The sequence below is a fragment of the Peromyscus leucopus genome, chromosome 3 (assembly GCF_004664715.2).
Source record: "Peromyscus leucopus breed LL Stock chromosome 3, UCI_PerLeu_2.1, whole genome shotgun sequence".
NCBI lineage: Eukaryota > Metazoa > Chordata > Mammalia > Rodentia > Cricetidae > Peromyscus > Peromyscus leucopus.
In genome coordinates this window covers 56763771-56786618 of record NC_051065.1, presented here as the reverse complement: position 1 = coordinate 56786618, position 22848 = coordinate 56763771, and the positions used below count along the sequence as shown (strand labels likewise).

At 45.7% G+C, this 22848-nt stretch overlaps 1 protein-coding gene across 1 annotated transcript in view; it reads left to right on the top strand.

Annotated features, from left to right (window-relative positions):
- LOC114691054 overlaps nt 1-19637 on the top strand; it is a 121525-nt gene extending 101888 nt beyond the window's left edge. The window contains exons 5-8 of the mRNA XM_028866162.2: nt 6254-6324; nt 14838-14926; nt 15509-15672; nt 17513-19637. Coding sequence (XP_028721995.2) covers nt 6254-6324; nt 14838-14926; nt 15509-15672; nt 17513-17695 — 507 coding nt within the window. The 3' untranslated portion in view covers nt 17696-19637. The remainder of the gene's footprint in view (nt 1-6253; nt 6325-14837; nt 14927-15508; nt 15673-17512) is intronic.
- The last annotated feature ends 3211 nt before the right edge of the window (nt 19638-22848 follow it).

Below are 22848 nucleotides of genomic sequence, written 5' to 3'. Positions count from 1 at the left end.
CTCAAAATTATTAATTATTCAGAATTATAATTTATTCAAATGAATAAATCTAATATCTTTTTCATTTTAAAATCACAACTGATGAGTAGCTGCTGAACTTTAAGACACAAGATCAAATTTGACTTTCGTGTACTGAGAAGAAACCAGCGAAGACTTAGGGAAGGTACTGGAAACATGGCACAAACAGCGTAACTAGAACGTTATCTTTTTTTCCTAGATCTATGACCCTCCATACACCATTTCCATTCAGAAAACATGTACAAAGGAGCAACCACTTCCAGAAAATAATCCCAGGGAGAAAGGTGCAGAGGAAAAGGAGGAAGAAAACCCCAAACATTTATTGACTTTTTTTCTCCTTAAGAACTTATATTTTGGGAAGGCATAAATGTCACCACACCACAAAATGAAGGGACTTGAACACTGTCATGTTTTGCTCTCCCAAAGAGATCCTGTAACAACCCCCTTGTGGATACTGGGGACCATTGCTATAGATCTGGAGCCTTGCTCTGAGAAGCTATAGGAGCTCCGTGACCCAGCTAATGCTCCAGGAAGCTAATCTTTTTCTGATGATGTTCCCAAGGAACGGGAAGAGAAAAGGTGAGCTCAGAGATTCTCAGCTCCATTTTACATTGTAAATCTATAACTCTTTCCTTCAATGACTAGCTGGCCATTCTTAAATCGTGCTCTTCTGGGCCGAAGAGCGTAGCATCCCTGTCCCTGGAGATACAAAGGAACTTTGCTCTTTGCCCAAAATACCTCTCTTTCCCAGAGCGATTTCCCCTCCTCTGAGAAATGCTGTCGTGTGTCAGGATGCACTGCCCTTGAACCAGACAGCTTTCTCTACTTCTTTATCTGTCTAAATAAAGCTAACCTACATTTGCTGTCTAATTCATTCGGAGGCTTGCTGCTGCTATTTAAAGTACCCCTCAAGGCCCCTGAGAAAAACAAGATGCTTTATCTCCTGTAAGGAACTTAAGTTTGGCTGGTCATTTAAGGAATTCAAGAATCTTAAGAATCCATTCAGCCTTCTCTGATTTGGACAGGAAGAACAAAGAAACTCTTCGAGTTTTTGGTTCCCAGCAGCTTTCATTGACTTATACAGGGCTGGGATGAGTGGACAGAAAAAAGAGGGAGTTGAAGAGTAATTGTGTGTGTGTGTGTGTGTGTGTGTGTGTGTGTGTGTGTGTGTGTGTGTGTGCCCTTGTCTCCAAGTTTCACGAAATCTAACTTTTCTGAAGATTAATCTGTCATTTTTCCTTGTGGCCTCTGATGACTGATTGGGTCACTGTGGGTTTGTTTATCCCCTCTGGGAACAACTGTGAAACTTTGAAGACAGCTGCCATCTCAGGAAACTGAATTGAGTATTTGGTCTGTTGCTATCTCTCCTTTCAGACTTCATGGGCCATATCATTAGCGAACCCTGTATCCTTCATGTCCCAGAAAAGCAAATGGTGCGGAGATGGCTGCAGAACAGGATCCACTGTGCATTTATGAAGGACTGGGCTCAGAGGCTTCGGATCTGCCGCTTGTTTCTTCACATCCAGATTTATGGGGTCTGTTGGCTTGCCTCGTGGGAGGGCGAGCTGGTACAACTCGGTTGTCTTAGCCATTAGTGGCCTGCTGCTTCCTTCAGCGCAAGCTTATTATCAGCATCCACTTATCCAGCCAGGATGCTGTGACGTCCATTGCAGAGAGTGAGTCAGAAGCCACAAGCTAACAGGTCTATTCCTTCCCTCTGTCACCTAGGAAACCAACTCATCATCCACAGGAAATGCAGGCCCCGATGGGGAGTGTGCCCAGATCAGGTTAGAAAACTGGCAAGGAGGTTTTCAAAAGAGGTCAAATAATAATGTGCAGAATGTTGGTCTGAGGTGGGAAGTGGATCAGCCTCAGAAGTGTGGATTGGGGGGCTGTCCAGCGGAAACAGCAAGAGAAATTAATCAGCTAAAAGCAAGAAAGATGTCTGCTTTATAAGAACTTGACCAAGGGCAAGAGATACACAGACATGATCTCATGCCCCCAGCAAACAGCACTTTTGGCCCAGTAGCTGAGGGTCTTTGGAGGTGGGTATGCTTATACTGTATGTGAAACGAGAAGGAGAAATTGGCGATGCACCCGATTAGGTGCTCTGTAGTTAAAAATCCCACAACGTGATCATTATTCCTTGAGTTTAAAAACTGTGGGCAATATATTCCCCTGTTCTACCTTTCCAGGAGCCACCCACTAATGTCCCCTATGCTTTGTCACTGTTAGCTGGTGCTGTGTTTGCCTTGACTTTATACCAGTGATCCATTGTCTCTAGTATATCCTTTGGGTCGATCACAGTATCCAGACACCAGTGGTGATCAGTTTAACGTGGCTGAGAAAACCGACCTGTACAGCTTCATGTTCTTCGATAAGCTTGTTTCTAGGCAGATTTACACTCCCATTGCTCTGTAGGTGAGAGATCCTGCGTCAGGTTCATGCCTTCTCCCGTAATTTCCTGTTCTACACACAAAGGATTTCTGAGTGGGAGGCAAACCTCAATAATCATGTGGCCCAGCCACCTCATTTTTCATACGAGAGAGGGGAAGTGACTTGTCTGGGACGCATAGTGACGTGGTGTGTAGGCTGGTGGCAGGGACTTCTTCCTGAGGTAGAGAGAAGAGATAGCAAGGTAGATGGAAGGCTCAGATGGATCTCCAGGCGACTTAGCTGTCTCTGAGACTGTTAAAATTAGCGAGCTACTTTGATTAATGTATAAAGTCCTAATTAGGAGGGACAGGTGGTCTGCCATGGGCTGCGTGGTGCATGCCAAGAGTATGATGCTATATCCTGAGTACTAGCTGAACAGGGAACGGTGACAGCCCCCAGTGTGTCTAGTGGAGTTTCAGTCGCTGCAGTCTTGGAAGAGTTGACGGACGTAAGACTATTTAGCCTGGAGCCTGGAGGATTTGTTGTGGGAGAGGTGGGAGGAGGAGGCATTGTCAAGCAGTTGAAGGCCTGTCTTGAAGACAGCTTGGATTAATTCTGTGCACCTGAGAAAGATGGTAAGAAAGTGGTATGAGTTAGAAGGTGGTGGCTGGGCAGCAGTGGTGCACGTCTTTAATCCCAGCACTTAGAAGGCAGAGGGCAAGCAGATCTCTGAAGTTCGAGGCCAGCCTGGTCTACAGAGCAAGTTCTAAGGCAGCTAGGATTGTTATACAGAGAAACCCTGTCTCGAAAACAAACAAACAAGAAGTTTGAGGGTGATAGAGTTTAGGAATCTAGTTCCATATTAATAATTCTCATGCATGAACTGTGAACCAATGGCTGAGGAGCCCCCATGGAACTGGAGCAGGCCCTCTGGATAAGTGAGACAGTTGATTAGCTTGAACTGTTTGGGAGGCCCCCAGGCAGTGGAACTGGGACCTGTCCTTGGTGCGTGGGCTGGCTTTTTGGAGCCTGGGGCCTATGCTGGGACACTTTGCTCAGCCTTGGTGTAGAGAGGAGGGACTGGACCTGCCTTGGCTGAGTCTACCAGGCTGGGCTGACTCCCCAAGGTAGACCTTGCCTTGGAGGAGGTTGGAATGGGGGGTGGACTGGGGAGGAGGGCTGGGGGTGGAAGGAGGGAGGACAGAGGAATCTGTGGCTGATATGTGAGATTAAGTTAATTATAAAATAAAAATATTTAAAAAAATAATTCTCTAATATTTCAAGCTGACAAAGTATGCTTGATCAAAGGAAAAAGCTATGGGGTAAGGATTTGGAGGCTTGCTGAACACCCTCTGTATGTCAGGGGTTCTGAGCACCAAGGATACGAACATGAGTAACAGCCACTTCTTGCAAGGAATCTTGTAGTGGGTAGCCATTCCAGCTTGGTTCTGGAAGTTCCAACCCCCATTGAGACTCTGGCAACTGTCACGCCTACGAGGCGGGGTGAGGGGAGGCGCCTGGGGACCCGAGAGCTGGATGGGCCAGCGCTCGCTCTGGGCGCTCGCTCGGTGCCGGGACGCTGACCAGTGCAGATTGACTGTGTAGAGCTCCGGAGAACACCGCTGGACTGCATTACACCTTCCCCAGACCCTGCGACCTACCCATTACTTAATTTGTGAGTTATGCCATTAAATAAATATCCTTTTAACTACGTGGAGTGGCCAAAATAATTTCTCCAATATCTGGCGCTCACGTGGGGCAAACTCCAAAGGCCTGGGCGGCTCCCGCCGTCTCCTCCCTAGCTGGCGGGTACCTAAACCCGCCTGCAAAGTTCCATATAACCAGGAACACCTACACGTTCCATTCCCGAAAAAGGAGCAGCTAGTCCTATCTCAATTCCCTAGCTTAGCCCCAGACCATCGAAAGAGGCAGGAGAGTGCTAGCTCCGATTTCCGCCATCTCTCAGGTTCTTTAGGATAGGACACCTTTGAATGATCTTTATAACATGCTGTTTACCTATGCTCTATACTTCTCTGGATTTTAGTATGTGTTTCTTGCTTGATATTATTTGCATTGGTTGTAGTTACATCTTATCTAGGTCATTATCTCTCATTATTTCTGGACAATATTTGATAACCATTCCTTTGTATATAGTCTTGTATTAGTTTAGAACCTTCTTATTTAGACAAAAAGGGAGATGTAGTGGGTAGCCATTCCAGCTTGGTTCTGGAAGTTCCAACCCCCATTGAGACTCTGGCAACTGTCACGCCTACGAGGCGGGGCGAGGGGAGGCGCCTGGGGACCCGAGAGCTGGATGGGCCAGCGCTCGCTCTGGGCGCTCGCTCGGTGCTGGGACGCTGACCAGTGCAGATTGACTGTGTAGAGCTCCGGAGAACACCGCTGGACTGCATTACACCTTCCCCAGACCCTGCGACCTACCCATTACTTAATTTGTGAGTTATGCCATTAAATAAATATCCTTTTAACTACGTGGATTGGCCAAAATAATTTCTCCAATAGAATCTGTAGTCCAGTGGAAGCTTTCTGGGGATCCCGGGAATCTAGAATGCTTGGAAGAGACTCACACAGACAGAAGGTGCTTTGTCTTTTCTGTGTGATGAAGACAGTACTCGCTGCAGCAGTATACCTAAAAAATAAAAACAAAAACAAACGATCTCATGGTTCAAACCCATGGGAAGGTTCTCTTGCTATGGAACATCCACAGCACTGTTTCTGGGAATAGTTCAAAGACCGGGCCTTCTGTCTTGTGCTCCTGCCATCCTAATGTACAGCTTGCAGAGTCACTCTAGGCGTTACCATCCTGCTGGCAAGCAGGGAGAACACGGCTTATTGGGGTTCTGGGTTTGGGCTAGACCTAGAAGTGATGCTCCTGTACTCTGCTCATAGTTATCGGCCGGAATTTGGTCCTGTATCCGCACCTAGCCAAGAGGAAAATTAAAATACAACCTTGGGGGTGTGTGTAGCTCAGTAGTCGAGTGTGTGCTCTGCATGCTCAAGGATCTGTGATCTGTCCCCAGTAGCAACAGCAGCCGCGGCAACAACACACCCACAGGGCGGGGCTGGGCACACAATATATCCCCAGCAAAAAGGGAAGCAGGCTTTGATGCCTGAGTGACAGACCCTTTACAGTAGCCAATTCTGAGAGTCTCTGACTATGGTGGCAGAGCCAAGATAAGACCAGGGGAGGGGGCTGGGCTCTCCATTTTATCTATTTGTTTGTTTATTTTCTTTATATTATATTCAGTTAATTCCTTGGTTGACTATTTCAAATCATGAGTTTATGGTATATACCATATTTTGGTATATGTATACATTGTAGAAAGGCTAAATCAGGCTAGTTAACATATATTCCCTCATATAATTATATTTTTTCAGCGGTGAGACAACATTTTTAAAATGTTCATATTTAAGAGCAAGGTCATCATGTCTCATGTTTACAGTGTGTCTTCCCATGGGAGATCTTCTACTCAAGGTGTATTCAGGGACATGCATTTTACTTTGCTTTGTGGTGGTGTGGATTGAATAGAGGGTCTGGCCTATGCTACAAACGTGCTCTATCGTGGAGTGTCAACCTCAGCCTTCAAGATATATTATTAGGTTGAAAAAAGTGAGGTAGAAATGAAGCCAACTTCATGTATGAACAGGGAAGTGCTGTCTGTTTGGATTTGTTTGCATATACAAAACACAGGAAAGATATGCAAGAAACCATGGCGACCGGGCTGAGGGCTGAGGGAGGATGGCGGCATCACTGGGAAGGAAGGCTCGTGTATTCATTTAAATATTTTCTTCTTATCTATTTATAAAAATGCATAATTAAAAATATCTCATCCTGTTGCAGAGGAGAGTTCCACGGACTGACCTCTTTTTGTTTTCAAATGAAGAGGAGCCAAGAATAGGACGCTTGGGAAGGTGAGCTGCATATAACGCATAAGGCTGAGATAAAAATCGTGTTGGCTGTGGAGGCTTTCTTGCTACAACAAGTCTGTCCTTGGCTAATTAGAGCTTTCGACAAAAAGCAAAAGAACATTAGAAGCAACGACCTGGCTTTATGTGGGGTCATCTACAAGTTTCTGAGTGCTTTTATATTGAACCTCTTTGTTGATTTTCATAACATTCCCGTCTTAGCTTTCCTCCACTGTAACAAAATACCTAAGATAATTAACTTATAAAGAGAGAAGGTTGATTTTGGCTCGTCATTGTAGAGGTTCTAGCTGGCCCCCTGTCTTTGGGCCTGGGGTGAGACAGACCCTGTGGTTGGAGTGAGTGACAGAGCAAAATTGTCTACCTCATGTCTCGGAAGCAAATAGAAAGAGGGGTGGAGTTCCCACAGTCCCTTCTGAGGGCATGCCCTCAGGGATCCGAGGATCTCCCCCGAGACCCTGTCTGACAAGGATTTTACCACCTTGAGCTAGCACTGTGTTGGGACCAATCTTATCATTTAGACACTTGGGAGTCAGGCAATGTGGGAACTATAGCAATCCCTAGTAACCATTAAAACTGAAATGAATTTCTTGTTTGGTAAGGTATTTTTTAAGACCAGGATATGAGCTTGTCTACAAATCATGCTTGGAGTATCAGCCAATCCTTTTTATTTCGGGGTAGTCTCATCATTGGAAGAATGAGATAAAAATGCTTGGTGTGTCATAGTATTTCCCCAAATATTTTCTCAGTAAATCTTTCCATCAGCCATGTACATTAATCTGGACTGGTATTATCTCAGCTTTAGAGATGAAACACAATGGTGACCACTATAAATAAAGAAACAAGATCCATGAAAGCTAGGAAAGTAGGACTTTTGATATAGAATGCACTGTTACCCATCCCTAGTTGAAAGACAGATACTTCAACAGAAAAATGGCCAAGAGTATAAGTGGGGGCGGGATCATACAAAGAGACTGTAGTGACAATCCAATAAACTTTTAGAAGCATTTTTTTCTCCTCAAAATGGAGATAAAGGCAAAAAACATCCTTAGTTAATTGATGTAAGTACACTGGCCATTTGAATGGAGCATTGATATGTTTCTGGGAGAGATATTACTCAGCATAATCTCAAGGTTAATAAGAAACATTAAAATGTTAAACATAATCTGTATTTCTGCTAATTATTCTGATAAAAGTATATAGTGATTTATCACAAGTGACATTATTTTTCTGAGTCCAGCAAAAGATGGGTCAGATGATATAGTAAGGAAATAGAATGCCAAACTATTGCTTAAAAAAAAAAAAAAAAAAAAACAAAGAAGCCAGGTGGTAGTGGTGTAATGGTGCCTGCCTTTAATTCCAGCACTTGGGAAGCAGGCAGATCTCTAAGTTCGAGGCCAACCGGATCTACAGAGTGAGTCCAGAACATCCAGGGATACATGGAGAAACCCTGTCTTGAAAAACCAAATAAAACAAAACAAAAAAGACGAGGAGCTGGGGTGATAGCTTAGTCTATACAGCTCTTCCTATCTAGACTTGAGGATCCTCTCCTGTTTAACTCCTGTGTGGAAAGGCAGCCATGGAGGCATGTGTTTGTCAAACCCTGTGATGGGGAGGCAGAGACTGGAGGTCCCTGGGGCCTGCTGGCCAGCCATCTTAGCCTAATTGTCAAGCCCCAGGTCCCAGTGAGAGACCTTGTCTCAAAAATCAGGGTGGACAGCTCCTGAAGAACTGCACCTGAGGCTGACCTCTGGGTGCCACATGCACATGCCCACAAAATCATGTTAAAGAACTGTGCGAAGAGAAAGAAAAGAAAAGCATGACTTAGTAAAATATGCAGGGATGTGTATGTGCTTTATGAATCAGCGAGCTCTGAAAGATTGTTAGTAAGTCAGCTGCCAGGAGTGATTTAAGTTCCGGAAGCCATGTTGGTTCCTTGAGAGCTTTACGTCTGGGCTACAGGAGAACTTCAAGGCTGTGGATCTAAGTGGCCTTGGCCCTACAGAGCCACCCTCGTGTTCAGCAAATGTTTCAGAAGGATCTTTAAACACATCTGGCTTCCAAATGCTTGCATGGAATTTCAGCCCTCACCTGAATTCATATTTAGATTTCAGGTATTCAGTGTGGTTACTCGTTTCTCGGTGAGACATTCAAATGCTTTTCCATTTCTTAGATGGCTCTTCCTCATTTTTGCAGACTATTGGTCATCACATAGGCCCACCAGCATTTCCCACATGTCTTCAGTCTCCCTGTCTTTCAGGATGAGCCCCATACTCCGTGGTAGAGCCCTGGGTTCTATCACCAGTGGAGATAAGTAAACCGTTTCTCTTTACCCACATGCAGCTTTGATGACTTTTCTCACTATTTCGATCTCTTTTATTTTCACCAGAATAAGCCTCTTCTTATCAGCACATCCAATGCTCTCCAGCGCTTTCCCAATTATCAGACAGATGGGGTTAGAATGTTACAAAACACCCAGCACTAAATACAGGCAACATGTCGGTGACGAAAAAGTAGTTAGCCAGGGCTGAAATTAACAACCCCGGACGATGCTACTGTCTGCCGGAGGCCAGGGAAGCTGGAATTCTACAGCTTTTTTTTTTTTTTTTCCATTTTTGTGAAAGGTGACAGGTTGCCAAGCTGCCAAGAATTTCTCCTGCCTTTGCTCATAATGCTCCGCTGAAGTACATTTGAGACATCAACCATCAAATTACATATAAATATGTAATCAACTAAAGTTATTTTTAGTCAGCTCAGTGGGTTTGCATTGACTGAACGGGCTGAGGCTGCGGGTTTGAACCTCCGTGGCTTATTTAACACATGAAGAAAATTCATCACCTAGGTAGTCTGTCCCTACAACCGAGCATGTCACGAATGTGTGCTCTTCAGGAGACCTAGCTATATATTGGGTAGAAGGCAGCCACATCATTTTAGGTACAACCTCCCTAGGGCAATGCAAGTACCAACCTTCATAACAACGACCTTGGGCTCTTCCATCTCAGAACCTCAATTAGCCATTCACGAAAGAGAAGATGCCTTAGTCATATGTTTAGAACATTTTTTTAAATGTATTTATAAGCACAGGTTGGATCACAATGTTCTCAAATGTAAAATACTTTAAAAAAATCAAAAGAGGCCTTTTCCTCCCCCCAATGGAGAGTATTAGAAAACTAGAGGGTGGTATCTGATTCAGCTCACTGCCTGGGGACCTGATGACAATTAATTCCTATCGAGTTTGTGCCCTGAGATTTGCCGGAGCTCAGGTCAGCATAGCTGGAGGATGCTCCGCAGCTCTCCAGGCACCGAATGCTATAGATTCACAACCTAGCTTCCGGGGAAGAAAAGCAGAAAAGCAGCTCCCTAGGTCCCTCTGTTTGAGGATCTGATCCCCCTTCTAGAGCCCCAAGTAGTTCTGTAAAACAAACAAACAAAACAACAATAACAACCACAAAACCCCACCATGTCCCTGGCCTCCTCGCTCTGGTTTGCAGGGCTCCCGTGAGGTCTGCCCTCCACTGCTTCCCTCTCCCAGGCCTCTGAGTCAGCCTGTGAGTCACCTCACTCATTAGCCCAACTCAGAACGCCTCTCCATCCCCGGATCTCCTTTGTTTCCTTGCATCTAACAGCTTTCCTGGCAGCCCCCAAAATCCAGAGGCAGCCTTGAAGCTGGAGGGTGGGTTTCTACCAAGACGGTCTGCTCAGTGAAGAGAGACCGCCGGCAGACATGGAGGAGAATTAAGATGGAGACGGCGGTGTGCACACCGTGGCTTCAGAGGGACGTCAGTGGCCAGATTTAGCATCTGCGCCTCTGTCCGTTTATAGGATGGCACAAAGGTCACTGGATCTTGGTGGAACCCCTCCCTCGCCTTCTTTCTTTTTTAGACAGGGTGTCATTATGTAGCCCTGGCTCCGGAACTTGCTGTAGAGACCAGGCTGGTCTCAAACTCACAGAGATTTGCCTGTCTCTGCCTCCCAAGTGCTGGGTCAGAGGGAGAGCCAGCCACACCCAGCTGCCCTTCCTTTCTCTCTAGTCTTTGCTTCTTCTCTCCACCCTTCCTTCCAGACACAAGCCCTCGGATGGTACCAGGAGGAAGCTAATGGACTGTTCCGGAGACAGACAGGAAGGGAGCAATCAGTGTCCTTAGGCCATGTGTACTCTTTTTATCCTGTTCTTTCAGGTCTGTCGGTCCATCTCAATTCTCTCGATTTTACAGCCCCCAATGCTTTCCCTCTTGTGGGAGGTAGACAGGCAAGGCTGGATGAGAGATGGAGTCATCCCTGGTGATGCCTCCTGGGTCTATCAAGACGCCCAGTGAAAGGATGTTAATAAGAACTCTAAATTCACTTGTAGGAACAGCAGCACCGTGGCACTGTTATTAATTCATTAATCATAAAGCCCTTTGTAAAGTGGAGAACATTCGACTTGGCTGAGTGTGACACTTTTCATTAAATTCCATGATTTAGTTTTGAAAGGCTCCTCAGAGACCACCTGCACTTCCCATCCTCTGGCGTTATGAAGCACCTGTGAGGAACCAAGCCTGTGTGGCTGCCCTGTGACTCCGCTGTGAGGTCTGTGTGCGCAGTCACTTCAGAGGCTGGCTACGATGCAGATTCCAGTTCAAGAGGCCAGGTGGAAGGCTGTCTTCTGCACATCTGTAAGTTCCCTGGAGGTCCCACTAGCCCAGGGATCACATGGGGCATGACAAGACTCCAGGGGCTCTGAAGAAATGGGGCAAGACTTACTGTCCCCAGGAATCAACCTGCAGCTTAGGGACACAGCCCTCCACATTCCTCCTTCTCAGCTGATGACATTTGTCCGCAAGGCCCAGACAGTACTGGACGTTCTTCCAGATCTCTTTCCTAGCGTCACTCCCAGTGGAGGGTGTTAACAACGCAAGATTTAGGTTTGGTATTAGTACAAGAAACAGGCCTCATAGATTGTCAGCCTTGACTGTGAGGTCTCATCTAGCACAAATTACCAGGAAGCTTAGAATTCACATTTAGGCAGAACCTGAAACAAATAAACTGTTTGTTTGATTGTTACAGAGATCCCCACTTACTATTTGATAGGTCAATCTTTTGCTGATTTTTCTACTGGGTCTTTTGCCTTTTAATTACTGACTTATAATAATAAAGAGAATAAAGTCATATATATATATATATATATACATATATCTTTATTAAATTTAGAGTTTGGAAACTTAGCCTGTAGGCAAACATTAATTTTCTTGTTAATTTAGTCAGGCATTGTGACACACACTCATAGCTGCAATATTCATGAAGCTGAGGCAGGAGAATGATGTGTAATTTGAGTCTAGCCTTGGCTATACATTTCTATACAATCCTTGGCTATACAATTCTAGGCCTGCCTGGACCACAGAGTGAGCCCCTGTCTCGGAAACAATGTCTTCTTCTTGGTAAACTGAGCAAGCCTCTATTGCAATGCAGTTCCGTCTCAGTGAACGGAAGTATTAAAGAGGACTACATGTCGCGGGGAACTGCTAAGCAGGAAGAGAAAGCGCAAGCCCTGAACAAACACACTCCATGCTCAGTTTGCCCTCAGAGCTTGTATTAATCCAATAGCTTTATCGAGCCTCGTGCCAGGCTCAGGTGACTGATGTTGACAAATTCCAGTTTTGTTTTGTTCTGCGCTTAGTTTGTTTCTGGTTAAGCAAATGTTTGTCAGGCAATGGCAAGGACTCTGTGGTGTCCTCGGGCCTGGCTGTTCTGAGAATCACAGGGGAAAGTTTGAGGCGGTGCATGAAGAGCTTTCTCTGTGTAGACGAGCCCATGATGTGTGCCAGCCTTCGGCCTCCTCCACCGTCTCTCGCTCAGCCTTCAGCAGATGTACACATCTCCCATTCTCCCACTCCTAACTCTCTAAGCATGAAACCCCCGTAGCACGGAGGCAAGATGGCTGGGTGTCTCCTTATCCTCTCCGTGTGCTCGCATCTCTCTTGGGAAGCTAGGCTTGCTAGAGTTCACACATACGAAACCTCCCTTTTCAGCATCGGAGATTGAACCTGGGACCTCATGCCTGTTAGGTAAACTCTCTACCACTGACCACATCCAGCCCTCTTTTTTACTTTTTGTTTTCTTTCTGTGTGTGTCTACATATGCGCACATGTATATGAAGGTGTGGGTGCGTGTGCGTGCATGAGAAGGGCAGAGGTCATGATGGGTATCTTCTGTCACTCCTCACCTAATTCCTTCACTGAATCTGGAGCTCACCAATTTTGGTTAGACTGGCTGGCCAGCAAAACTCAGGGACCCCCCTGTATCAGCACCCCCCAGTGTTGGAGTTATAGGCACACATCGCTGAACCTGGCGTTTTATGTGGGTGTTGGGGATCCAAACTCAGAGTCTTATGTTAATGAGCACTATCTATGGAGCCGTCTTAACTCATTTTACTCTTTACTTTGAAACAATCTCATTAAGTTGCCAGAGTTGGATTTCAGCCCACTTTATAGCCGAGGCTGACTTTGAACTCGCCATCATCCTGCTTCAGCCTCCTGAGTAGCTGGGACTCTAGGCTTGTCGTCAGGCCTGGCTCTGTCTTATAGCACAAGCTCTCTATACCTACTTGTATCATCATTTAGACTGACAAGTTTTTGCTTCAACTTACCTAGAAATTTTGTACCACTCCCCCATCTATGGTTTTTAATGCATTTATGTTATCTCTACCACTGTCAGGGAATATCGGAAGATAATATTTTTTTTTTTGCCTCTGATGGATTTGGGGGTTTCGATAGAGTCAAAGGAAGAAACATCTAATGGCAAAATTGATCAACTCCCCAGGTAGAGAATGTCCCCACCCCTTACTGCTACCCCGTTATCCTCTCTGCACACAAATCTGCCTTACAGCTCCTGCCACTGAGTGAACGTAAAATGAACAAGTCGATATTATTGAATCCCGTGCATTTGCCAAACACCGTGCTAAGTGCCTTCACATACATTTTCTCGTTTAATGGCTCCTTTGCTTACTTACTGCAGTGGACAAAGTGGAACTGGACCTTTGCTTGCTCCTCCCCCTCTCTGTCTGAGCTAGCCTTCCGCTCACACTGAAACAAAATCCGTTCTTTCTGCATCTCATCCAGGTCTACGGCCGAAAGTTGGCCTCTCGTTTCTAGAAGACGAAAGCTGCGATGATTTAGGAGAAAGTGAGTAGATGGGGGCCGAAGGCTACCTGCCGCCTCACGCCACGTCGTGTGCCCCTGTGGGTGGGCTCCTGCCTCTGGCTTCTTTCCTGGATCCAGCTATCGTCCTCTGTGGGACAAGGGTCGTCATCCCTTCACCCCTCCCTTTGACTGCTCTCTGCACATATGTTTCTTACCACTCCCACTGACCCCAAGCCCCCTACAGAACAAAATCAAACAAGACAAAACAGTCCCGTCTCCTGGAGACACTGGACAGGTCTTATCCATCCCTGGGCGGCTGGCTGGCTGTTTTCTCCTCTCACTGTGATTCAGATCTTGGATTCCCCCTAGGAAAGCGTTGCCTGGGTGAAGTTGTACCACCAGCAAGAAAGGAATCTTCTGGGACTCCAGGAGAAAGCTTCCTCCTTATCTCAGCTCTTAGGAACGGCTCTCCAGCGGCTGACATGGCCATAGGGGCCCAGCCCCAAGGCTGCTGCAGGCCTCCCAGGTGTCTTAGAAAGAAGGAGGCAACCAGTGGTGCAGCCAGAGCTGAGCGGAGGCAGTGACCCATTTACAGAAGTATCCCCAAGCATGGTGGCCGGCAGCCTGGGCTGCAGTGCCTTGGCATGTGGCTAAGGTGCAGCCAGCCTAGGCTGGTGGAGCCAAGGGAGACCCTGAAACAGGGCCCGTGTGCCATCAGCGTGGGGTGACGTTGTTATTCCAGAGGCTCCTGCCATTCTCTCCCATGTGCAGTGGGCGTCTGAGTAACTGGTGGGCACTGCGCTGGAGGTGGGCACACATCTTGCCCTCCACAGCAGAAAGGCAAGTAGGAAACTGTGGGAGAGACACTTAAAACTTAAAGAAACTCACTCCAGGCGGTGGTGGCGGCACACGCCTTTAATCCCAGCACTCGGGAGGCAGAGGCAGGTGGATCTCTGTGACTTCCAGGCCAGCCTGGGCTACAGAGTTCTAGGAAAGGCACAAAGCTGTACAGAGAAACCCTGTCTCAAAAGAAAAAAAAAAAAACTTAAAGAAACTCAAAACTGTAAAGTTGAGAGCATAGTCCTCCAAAATGTGTGAGAGATTGTACAAAAGGGTGCTGCGATGGTTTCTGTTAACAACTTGACACAATGCACAACCATCTGGGAGGGAGTCTCGATGAGGGATTGCCCAGATCCATGCAGTGGTTTGAATGAGGATATTCCCCCACAGGCTCAGATGTTTGAATACTTGGTCCCCAGTTGGTGGTGTTGTTTGGGAGGCTTAGGAGGTGTGGATCTTATGTCCTGGAGGTCGGCGTTGAGAGCATAATATACTCATGTCATTTACGGTTCATTCTCTCTGCTTGCTTACTTGCTGTTTAAGATGGGAGCTATTCCTGCCGCCATGTCTGCCACCTGCCGCCAAGACACCTGCCATGAGGAACTCTTACGCCTCTGGAGTCATACGATCAAGTAAATTCTTCTCTAACTTGCCTTGATCATGGCGGGTTTTTAACTTTAAAAAAATAATTTGTCTCTATTTTATGTGCATTGATGTTTTGCCTGCATGTATGTCTGGGTGAGGTTGTCAGATCCTCTGGAATTAGAGTTACAGACAATTGTGAGATGCCATGTTGGTGCTGGGATTTGAACCCAGGTCGTGTAGAAGAGCAGCCAGCGCTTGTAATCACTGAGCCATCCCTCCAGCCCCCATCGTGGTGTTTTAATCACAGCAACAGAAAAGTAACTAACATGATCAGGTTGGCCAGTGGGTATGTCTGTGACAGGCTTTTCCTAAGTGCATTCACGAGGGGGAGACCCACCCTGAAGGTGGACAGTGCTGTTCCTTGGGTTTGGGTCCCAGACAGAATAAACAGGGAGGGGGATGAGCACAAGTAAGCAAGCATGGCTCAATTCTTTCTCTGCTCTTGACTGTGGATGTAATGAGGTGACTGCTTCAAGTTCCTGCCTCGAATCCCCCGCAATGATAGACTATCACCTGGACCTGTGAGCCAAAATGAACCTCTTCTCCCTTCACATTGCTTTTTGGTCAAGGTAGTTCATCCCAGCAGCAGAAATGGAATCAGGACATGAAAGAAGAGGACACACCACGGAGCCAGGAGCAGGAAGCAGTGCCAAGGGGCAAAGGCCAGGGAGAAGCACAGAAGATGAGCAGCTGCCGTCAGGATGAGAGAGGACGTGTCTGGGAGGTGAGCCGGGTCAGTTGATAATGGTGTGCTCTTGCTTGTCTTTGGCAGGGTCTGAAGTCTATCTGAGGGAAGTGGGAGCCACCAACTGTCCTAGGATGAGGGAAGGCCATTAACAGATGTTTTTTTTCTCTTAGCCCATGAGAGGGATGGTGTGTGTGTGTGTGTGTGTGTGTGTGTGTGTGTGTGTGTGTGTGCATTTCCCCATACTCTAGGGTCACATGTACCACACAGCTTCATTCCCAGCTCTATATCTGGCTTTTAATCAAAGAAACTTTATACAAATGTCTATAGGAAAAGTATGAGTTACTCTTTTTATTTCCCATTAATAATATTTTGGTTTTTTTAAATAAATTTTAAAAAGAAATGAACACTTAAAAAAATAGGCTTCATCCTGACTCTGACTTTCCCAGCAGACATAATCAGAATCCTAAAGGAAGTCACAAGTTAATTATAATTAATAATAAATTATAATTAAATTATAATTAATAATAAAGTTAGGACTCTGTTCATAGTCAATCTTATTTCTATAATACCTAAAATACAGTGTCCAGCCCATAGTCTGTGGAGTACTCAAGCAGTTTCCCTTTTGCATAGAATTATATAGGAATTAACATACACAGGAGAAAAAAAGATCCATGATAGGTATAATCAAATTCTGACATTTTAATTCTAATATCTTATTTTTAACTAATTTTAATTGGCATGTAATAATTGCTTATATTTATGGGGTAGAGTGCGATGATTCACTCCATATATGCAATGTGCATTGATCAAATCAGCAGGATCGGCCTTTCCATCTCATTGGACATCTGTCACGTCCTGTGCTCAGAGCCTGCGAACGCCTCTCTTCTCGCTCTTTATAAAGTATGGAGTAACTTGCTGTAAACTGTATCCGGCCTGTTGTGCTATCATCCCTTTCTAACTGGCATGCATTATTCAGTCTCCCTCTATCCTGCCTCTCCTACTCTCCAAAGCCTCTTTCTATGACATGTCACTATGTTTGTTTTTTGGAAAGTGATTGTAAGATGGAGACTGTATGCACAGTAACATTAGGACCAGTGTGGAGAATTTTGCAGTCCTGAGACCAGGAAACAATGCCAGCCCAGGAAACACCAGAGGCAATAGGGATACAGACAGGAGGGTCTGAGAGGCACAAAGCTGTTGCTCCAGGTGGGGGTGGCAAGCATTCTGATGACTCTAGGTTTGGTAGGTGGGGGCAACAACAAGAAAGGAAGACCTGTTGGGAGGAGGCTGGGGCAGAAACCCTTCCATTCCCTTGAGGACCACCTGGATGCCAGTGGAACTGGGGGCTTTCCTGATGCAATGCAAAAGAGGTCTGATGAGGTCCCAGACCCCGGCGGCTAGAAAAGACGAGGCTCCTCACACCTGCCTGGTTGCTAAGACTGAGTCTGTGTGGAACCCAGGCTGCAAATGAGAGGTCTTCGGTACCTGCAGCCAAGCAGGGCCTGACAAGCTGTTTCCATGGAGACACAGAGCTGTGTGCAGACGTAGGCGGGTTGATCCATTCCAGAGCCTTGGGTCACAAGGCTGGAGCGGGCTAACAGGAAAAAGGCATGATTGATCAGGAAAGGATGTTCAAAACTATTGGCAGCTAATTGAGGTTGTGTTGTCAAATTCTAGATTAAGTCTAACAAATCAGGATCCTGCTAGCTACCACTTATCGGGAGCACAAGGAAGCAGACACCAATTCAGGCTAACTCCAAGTGTGCAGACACCCATCGCAGGCCATTCTGCATCCTTGAGCTCTTAAGCAGCTACATCGCTCTTCCAACTGTCTGAGACACAGGCAGCGATTGGGGGAAGTTAATCTCCTTTTCATTTGTCATAGGAATGGCAAAAATATGCCGGAAGCCTAAGCCTGGCTCTTGAAAAACTCGAATGCTGGCAAAGCCCCAAGCTGGATGTTGGGAAGCATTTTGAGAACTACTGTTCACAGAGAGCCAGCAGCTTCCAGCACTTGGGAGACGGAGGCCAGGTGATTAGTGAGTCAAAGACTGCGGCAGCTACATGAAACCTTCTCTCGAAATGAAAACTAACAAAAGAAAGCCAGCAGCAGTGAGGCCCTGAATGTGTGGTGTGTATATGTGTATGTCTTAAAATAGACATAGCATGGAGTTTACCACTGGACACTTTCAAGTGTACAATTTGATGACATAAAGTACATGCCTGATCTTGGACTGGAGATGTAGGTCATTGGTACAGCATGTGCTTAGAATACACCTGCCGTGGGTTCCAAGTAGTACTTTTTTTTTTAAGTGTGCTTACAATCTTATGCACCCATTATCACTATCTACTTCCAAAATTTTATTTTGGTTAAGCAACAACTCCCCATTAGATTTTGCTTTCATTAATTTTGTGTTGTTATAACGAAATACCAGAGGCAGGTACTCTAAAGGAGAAAGGTTTATTTATCAGGAGTCTAGGGATTCAAGAGCATGATCCTGCCATCTGCCTAGTCTGTTGAGGACCTCGTGGTAGATGGCTTCACAATGGTGGATGTGCATGTCGAGGAGGTCACATGGCAAGGTGGGATTCATTAACCCAGCATCAATCTGCATATGGGCAGAGCCTCCACATCCTGATTATTTTTCACCAGGCTCTACTATCTCATTACCACCACACTGGGGACCTAGGCTCCAGTACATGAACGACCCTCTGGGGGACTTCAAGATACTGAACAATGAGATTGTGCCCCAGAGTTTCTGCCGGCAGAGTGATGGTTAATCTTAATTGTCAGCTTGGTGGAATTTAAAATCACCATGGTACCTCTGTGAGAGATTATGTAGACCAGCTCTACTGAGAGGGGAAGATCCACCCCAAAGGTGGGTGACACTATTCCGTGGGCTGGGATACTCTCAGACTGAACACTACAGAGTAAGCAAACTGGACAGGAACATTCATGTCCCTCTGCATCCTGACTGTGCCTGCAATGTGAGCAGCCACCTCAAGCGCCTGCTGCCGTGCCTTGCCGTCATCAAGGACCGTACTCTTTGGAACTATGAGCAAAAATAAGCCCCTCCTTCCTTCAGTTGCTCTTGGCGGGTGTTTGGTCATGGTGCTGAGACAACTAACGCAGTTAGCCCGCTGCCGGTGAGAATGCTGGGTGGAGCTTGTTTTGGTCGGTTGCTGTCGTTGTACACATGGGGGATGGTGGCATGAAGGTCCTCATGAGCTTCTTGGACCTTCTGTCTGGAAGGAGGTCGATGTCAACTTCTTGGGCTGGTAGAACTGACTCCTCCTGGCCTGTAAGTGTTCCAGCGGCTGAGAGCAGTGCTAAGAAGCCAGCGTGAGTTACGTCAGGGCCAGGAGATCCTTACAGAGATCTTGTTAGAGGGAAGCCTTCTTCCCAAATTAGTGGGACATAATCATGGGAAGAACTATTCAGGAGCCAGCTTCAACTTAAGTGAGAAAAAAACATCCGAGTTTGAGAGAGATGAGACATTATTTTTATAATATTTTTAATTTATTCTTTGAGAATTTCATACAGGTATACGATGTGTTTTGAGCATATCCATCCCAGTACCCCCCTCCAAATCCCCTTAGGACTTCCCAGCAGGCCCTTGCTGACTACATATTCTTTACTTTTTTTCTTAATAACCCACTGAGTCCAATTACTGTTGTCCCTATACATACATTTCTGAGGATCAAAAAGAGCAGATTGTATATCTTTTCACCATGGAAAAATTGACAGTTGTACTAAGTAATTCATGTTTGCCAGCTCAATTTGGCTACTTTGCGATATGTATATATTAATTATGTTCTACATAATAAATATTTGTAATTGTTCATTTAGGTACTAACTGTTTTTTTACCTTAAATTTTTTGATAATTTCATAGATGAGTGCTGAATCTACATCATTTCCACCCCACCTCTCTCACCTCCAATGCCTCCCATGCCCCCTACCCCTCTCAAATTCATGGCCTATTCTTCTTTATTATTGTTACATATATATATAACTATATATATATTGCTATGCACAATACACAAACATGCATATATAAAACTTACTGAGTCCATTTGGTGTTGCTCATATATACATGTGTTTAAGACCGACCACTTGGGATTGGATGATTTATCAGGGGATGAGACATTATTTCGATGTAGAACAGTAGATACTACTAGACAATCAGAACTTAGAATCTGAAATTTCCTAATCTCCTTTCCTAATTAACACCTCCCAGCTTTGTGACTTTGCTTATTTGTCCAACCACAAGGTCAGTGTGTTTAGAATATTGTCTTATTTTCTATTCTTGTTGCTGTGATGAAACGCCCTGTCAAAAGCAACCTTAGGGAGAAGGGCTTCTTCCGGCTCTCTCTTCAAGGGAACAGTCCGTCCTGGTGGGGAAGTCAAACGGCGGGAGCTTGACGCAGCTGCTTGTATCCTGTCAATAACTAGAAGCAGATGTTGAGGAATGCTTGTGCTCAGTTCCATTCCCTCATTCCATTTATTCCAGGACCCAGCCCAGGGAACAGTACCATCCACAGTGGGCAGGTCTTCCCACCTCAATTAATCTAATCAACAGCGTCTCCCACCAGCATGCCCAGAAGCCCACGTTCCAGGTGATTCTAGAGCTCTGCAGCTGACAGTTAGTACGAACCCCCACAGTCATCTAGGCCAAGGCTCAGTCTGTAGCTCCTTTGCATAGTAATCCCTAAAGTTGGAGCAGACACCTCAAGGATACCTGCTCATAACAAAGGCGAAGGCGAGAGAAGGAACAGGGTTGATTTGGTGAAAATTTTTTCTACTGTAAATCCAATCTAACTCTCATACCATGTTTTGGGGAACTTAGTAAGAAATACTTTAATAAACCACTCCTGGGAACTCAACTCAGAGGAGACCGACTGCTTTATGTACCATCACTCCAAAAGCCAGGGAGAAGTCAGGGATGAGTAGGTCTTCTGGTCTGTTTTGGTCTCTATCTGTGGTATTCTGTGCAGTTCTCCCAACATGTCCACGAAGTTTTCATTTGGTCTGGAATGATCAAGCAGTACTTTATCTCCAAATTCGCCTCCATTTATCAGAGCCTGAACCCTGGAGGGAAGCTCAGAAAAACATTATTAGCAGTCAAGACAATGTTTATAGCTATTAGGATCCTATTAGAAGGCGATTTCCGGAATGATGCTGTGAGGAGCCCTACAGTCCCCTGTCAACAAAACATTCATATTGTAAAAACAATCATTCAAAGTCTCTGGAAAGCTTCCTAAGGGTATGCAGCAAATGCTCATTTATTTAAGAAAATCTACTAAATTTCAGTAAGAGAGGGAACTTATGGCATCTAAACCCCAAGCTGCTCCCTGCCTCCCACCCCTGTCCAACCTAGGTGGTTGTGGCTGGAGCTCCAACCTGCCCAGGAAGGAGGGGCTCTTGACTGTCAAGGCCTACACTATCCCCATCTTGCCACGTCAATGCTGTAGGTGCTAAATTCCACTGCACCCCCTAAAAAGGGGCAGCCAAAAGGTGGGACGACTCCATTTCTGTCCAAGCCTCCACTTAGATAGGGTGGACTCATAAATCGCACCCACACTGTTTCGAATGTGACAGGGTCTCCACACAGAGGTCACCGCTCCCTCTCAGTGCTCTTTTTGTGAAGCAGACACATGGGTCCAAGAGAAGCGGGAAGCTGACAGTGCCCCATGTCCAAGAGGGGAGCCCTAGAGACTCTGTGTAAGGAAAGGGGCCAGCTCTAAGAACAGAGAGCACTGATGAAAAGATACTGTGTGGAAGAGGGTGTGGTATTCACACTGAAGTCAGTCCTTGTGAACAATGGAGACTTGAGTAATAAGCAGTGAAGAGGAAGCCGGTGGCTCCATGAGAGAAATAGATAAGCTTTAGGTTGGTTGGTTTACTAGAGAATACCAGGGAAAGAAAGAACCAAAAAGAGCCTTCTGGGCTCAGGACAGATCTTGAGGACTGACCTCAAATACCACTGCAAAGATGCTTCCGTGGGACTGGCTCGGTGTGGAGCAATTTATGCCCCAGAGCACCGTGGAGAAGAATAGTGCAATTAGATGGCAAGGAGTGAGCCTAACAGGAAGGGGTCATGTCACCAGAGGCAGAAAACTTGAAGGAAAGGAGCAGAGAAAGAGGAAGGGACGGACCGACACACACAGTCAGGTTTCCTGGAAGCACCGCCATCCCGGAGTGACTGTGCAGGTGACCGGATGTGTTTGTACTGAACCTTCTAAGAGTAACCCTAGCTGCTCCACTTGACATGTACATATGAGCAACAGCAAATGGGAGAATCAGCAGTCAGCGTTGTTAGAAAACACTATTGGAAACACCCTATTGGCAATGAGAAAAACAAAGTAGAATATATGTCTCATATACAGGGAGGTAAACGGGAGTCAGTGGCAACTGCTTAGGAGGTGGCCTGGATGCCAGACTTCAAAGCAGATGTTCAAAGAACAGAGGAAAGCATGCTTACAGAAGAAAGGGGGTGCATGAAGACATGTCTCACTAGCTAGGAATTGTCAGTGTAAATGGAGAGACAGAAATGACTTCAAACAATGGGAATTCTAGAGTTGGAAGTAGAGTAGCTGAAGTAAAAAAGTTCACTAGAAGTGCTCAGCGGTAGATTCGTACTAGAAGAATCAGCAGATTTTTATTTATTTATTTATTATTTTTCAAACTGGGTCTCACTATGCAGCTGTGGCTGCAACTCCCTGTGTAGACCAGGCTGGCCTTGAACTCACAGAGATCCGTCTGTCTCTGCCTCGTGCATGCTAGGATTAAAGGTGTGTGCCACAGTAGCCAGCAATTCTGAGGATTTGAAGATAGAGATTATTTGATCTCAAGATCAGACATAATGAAGAAATATGAAAAAAAAAAAAGCTTCAGACAAATGGGGAATTACTTAAGAAACAGAATGCCTGAACGGAGTATGTGAACTTGTTCTAACTAATAGAATCCCAGGAATGTTGAACAGGAAGGGAAAAACAGGAATGACTCTTCGTGGTCAAGTTATTGTCTGGAAATCGTGGCGATGGTTGCACAATGTTGTCAGTGTGCTTCATGCCACTGAATTGTATGGTTAAAATGAGAAACTGCGTTATGTACAATTTTTAAATACTTGTAGTGAATATATCAACATATGCACACCAGGAGCAAGGGTTCAGTGAGAGAATGGGCGCCAAACACCTGAAATGGTTTGAAATACATCGGT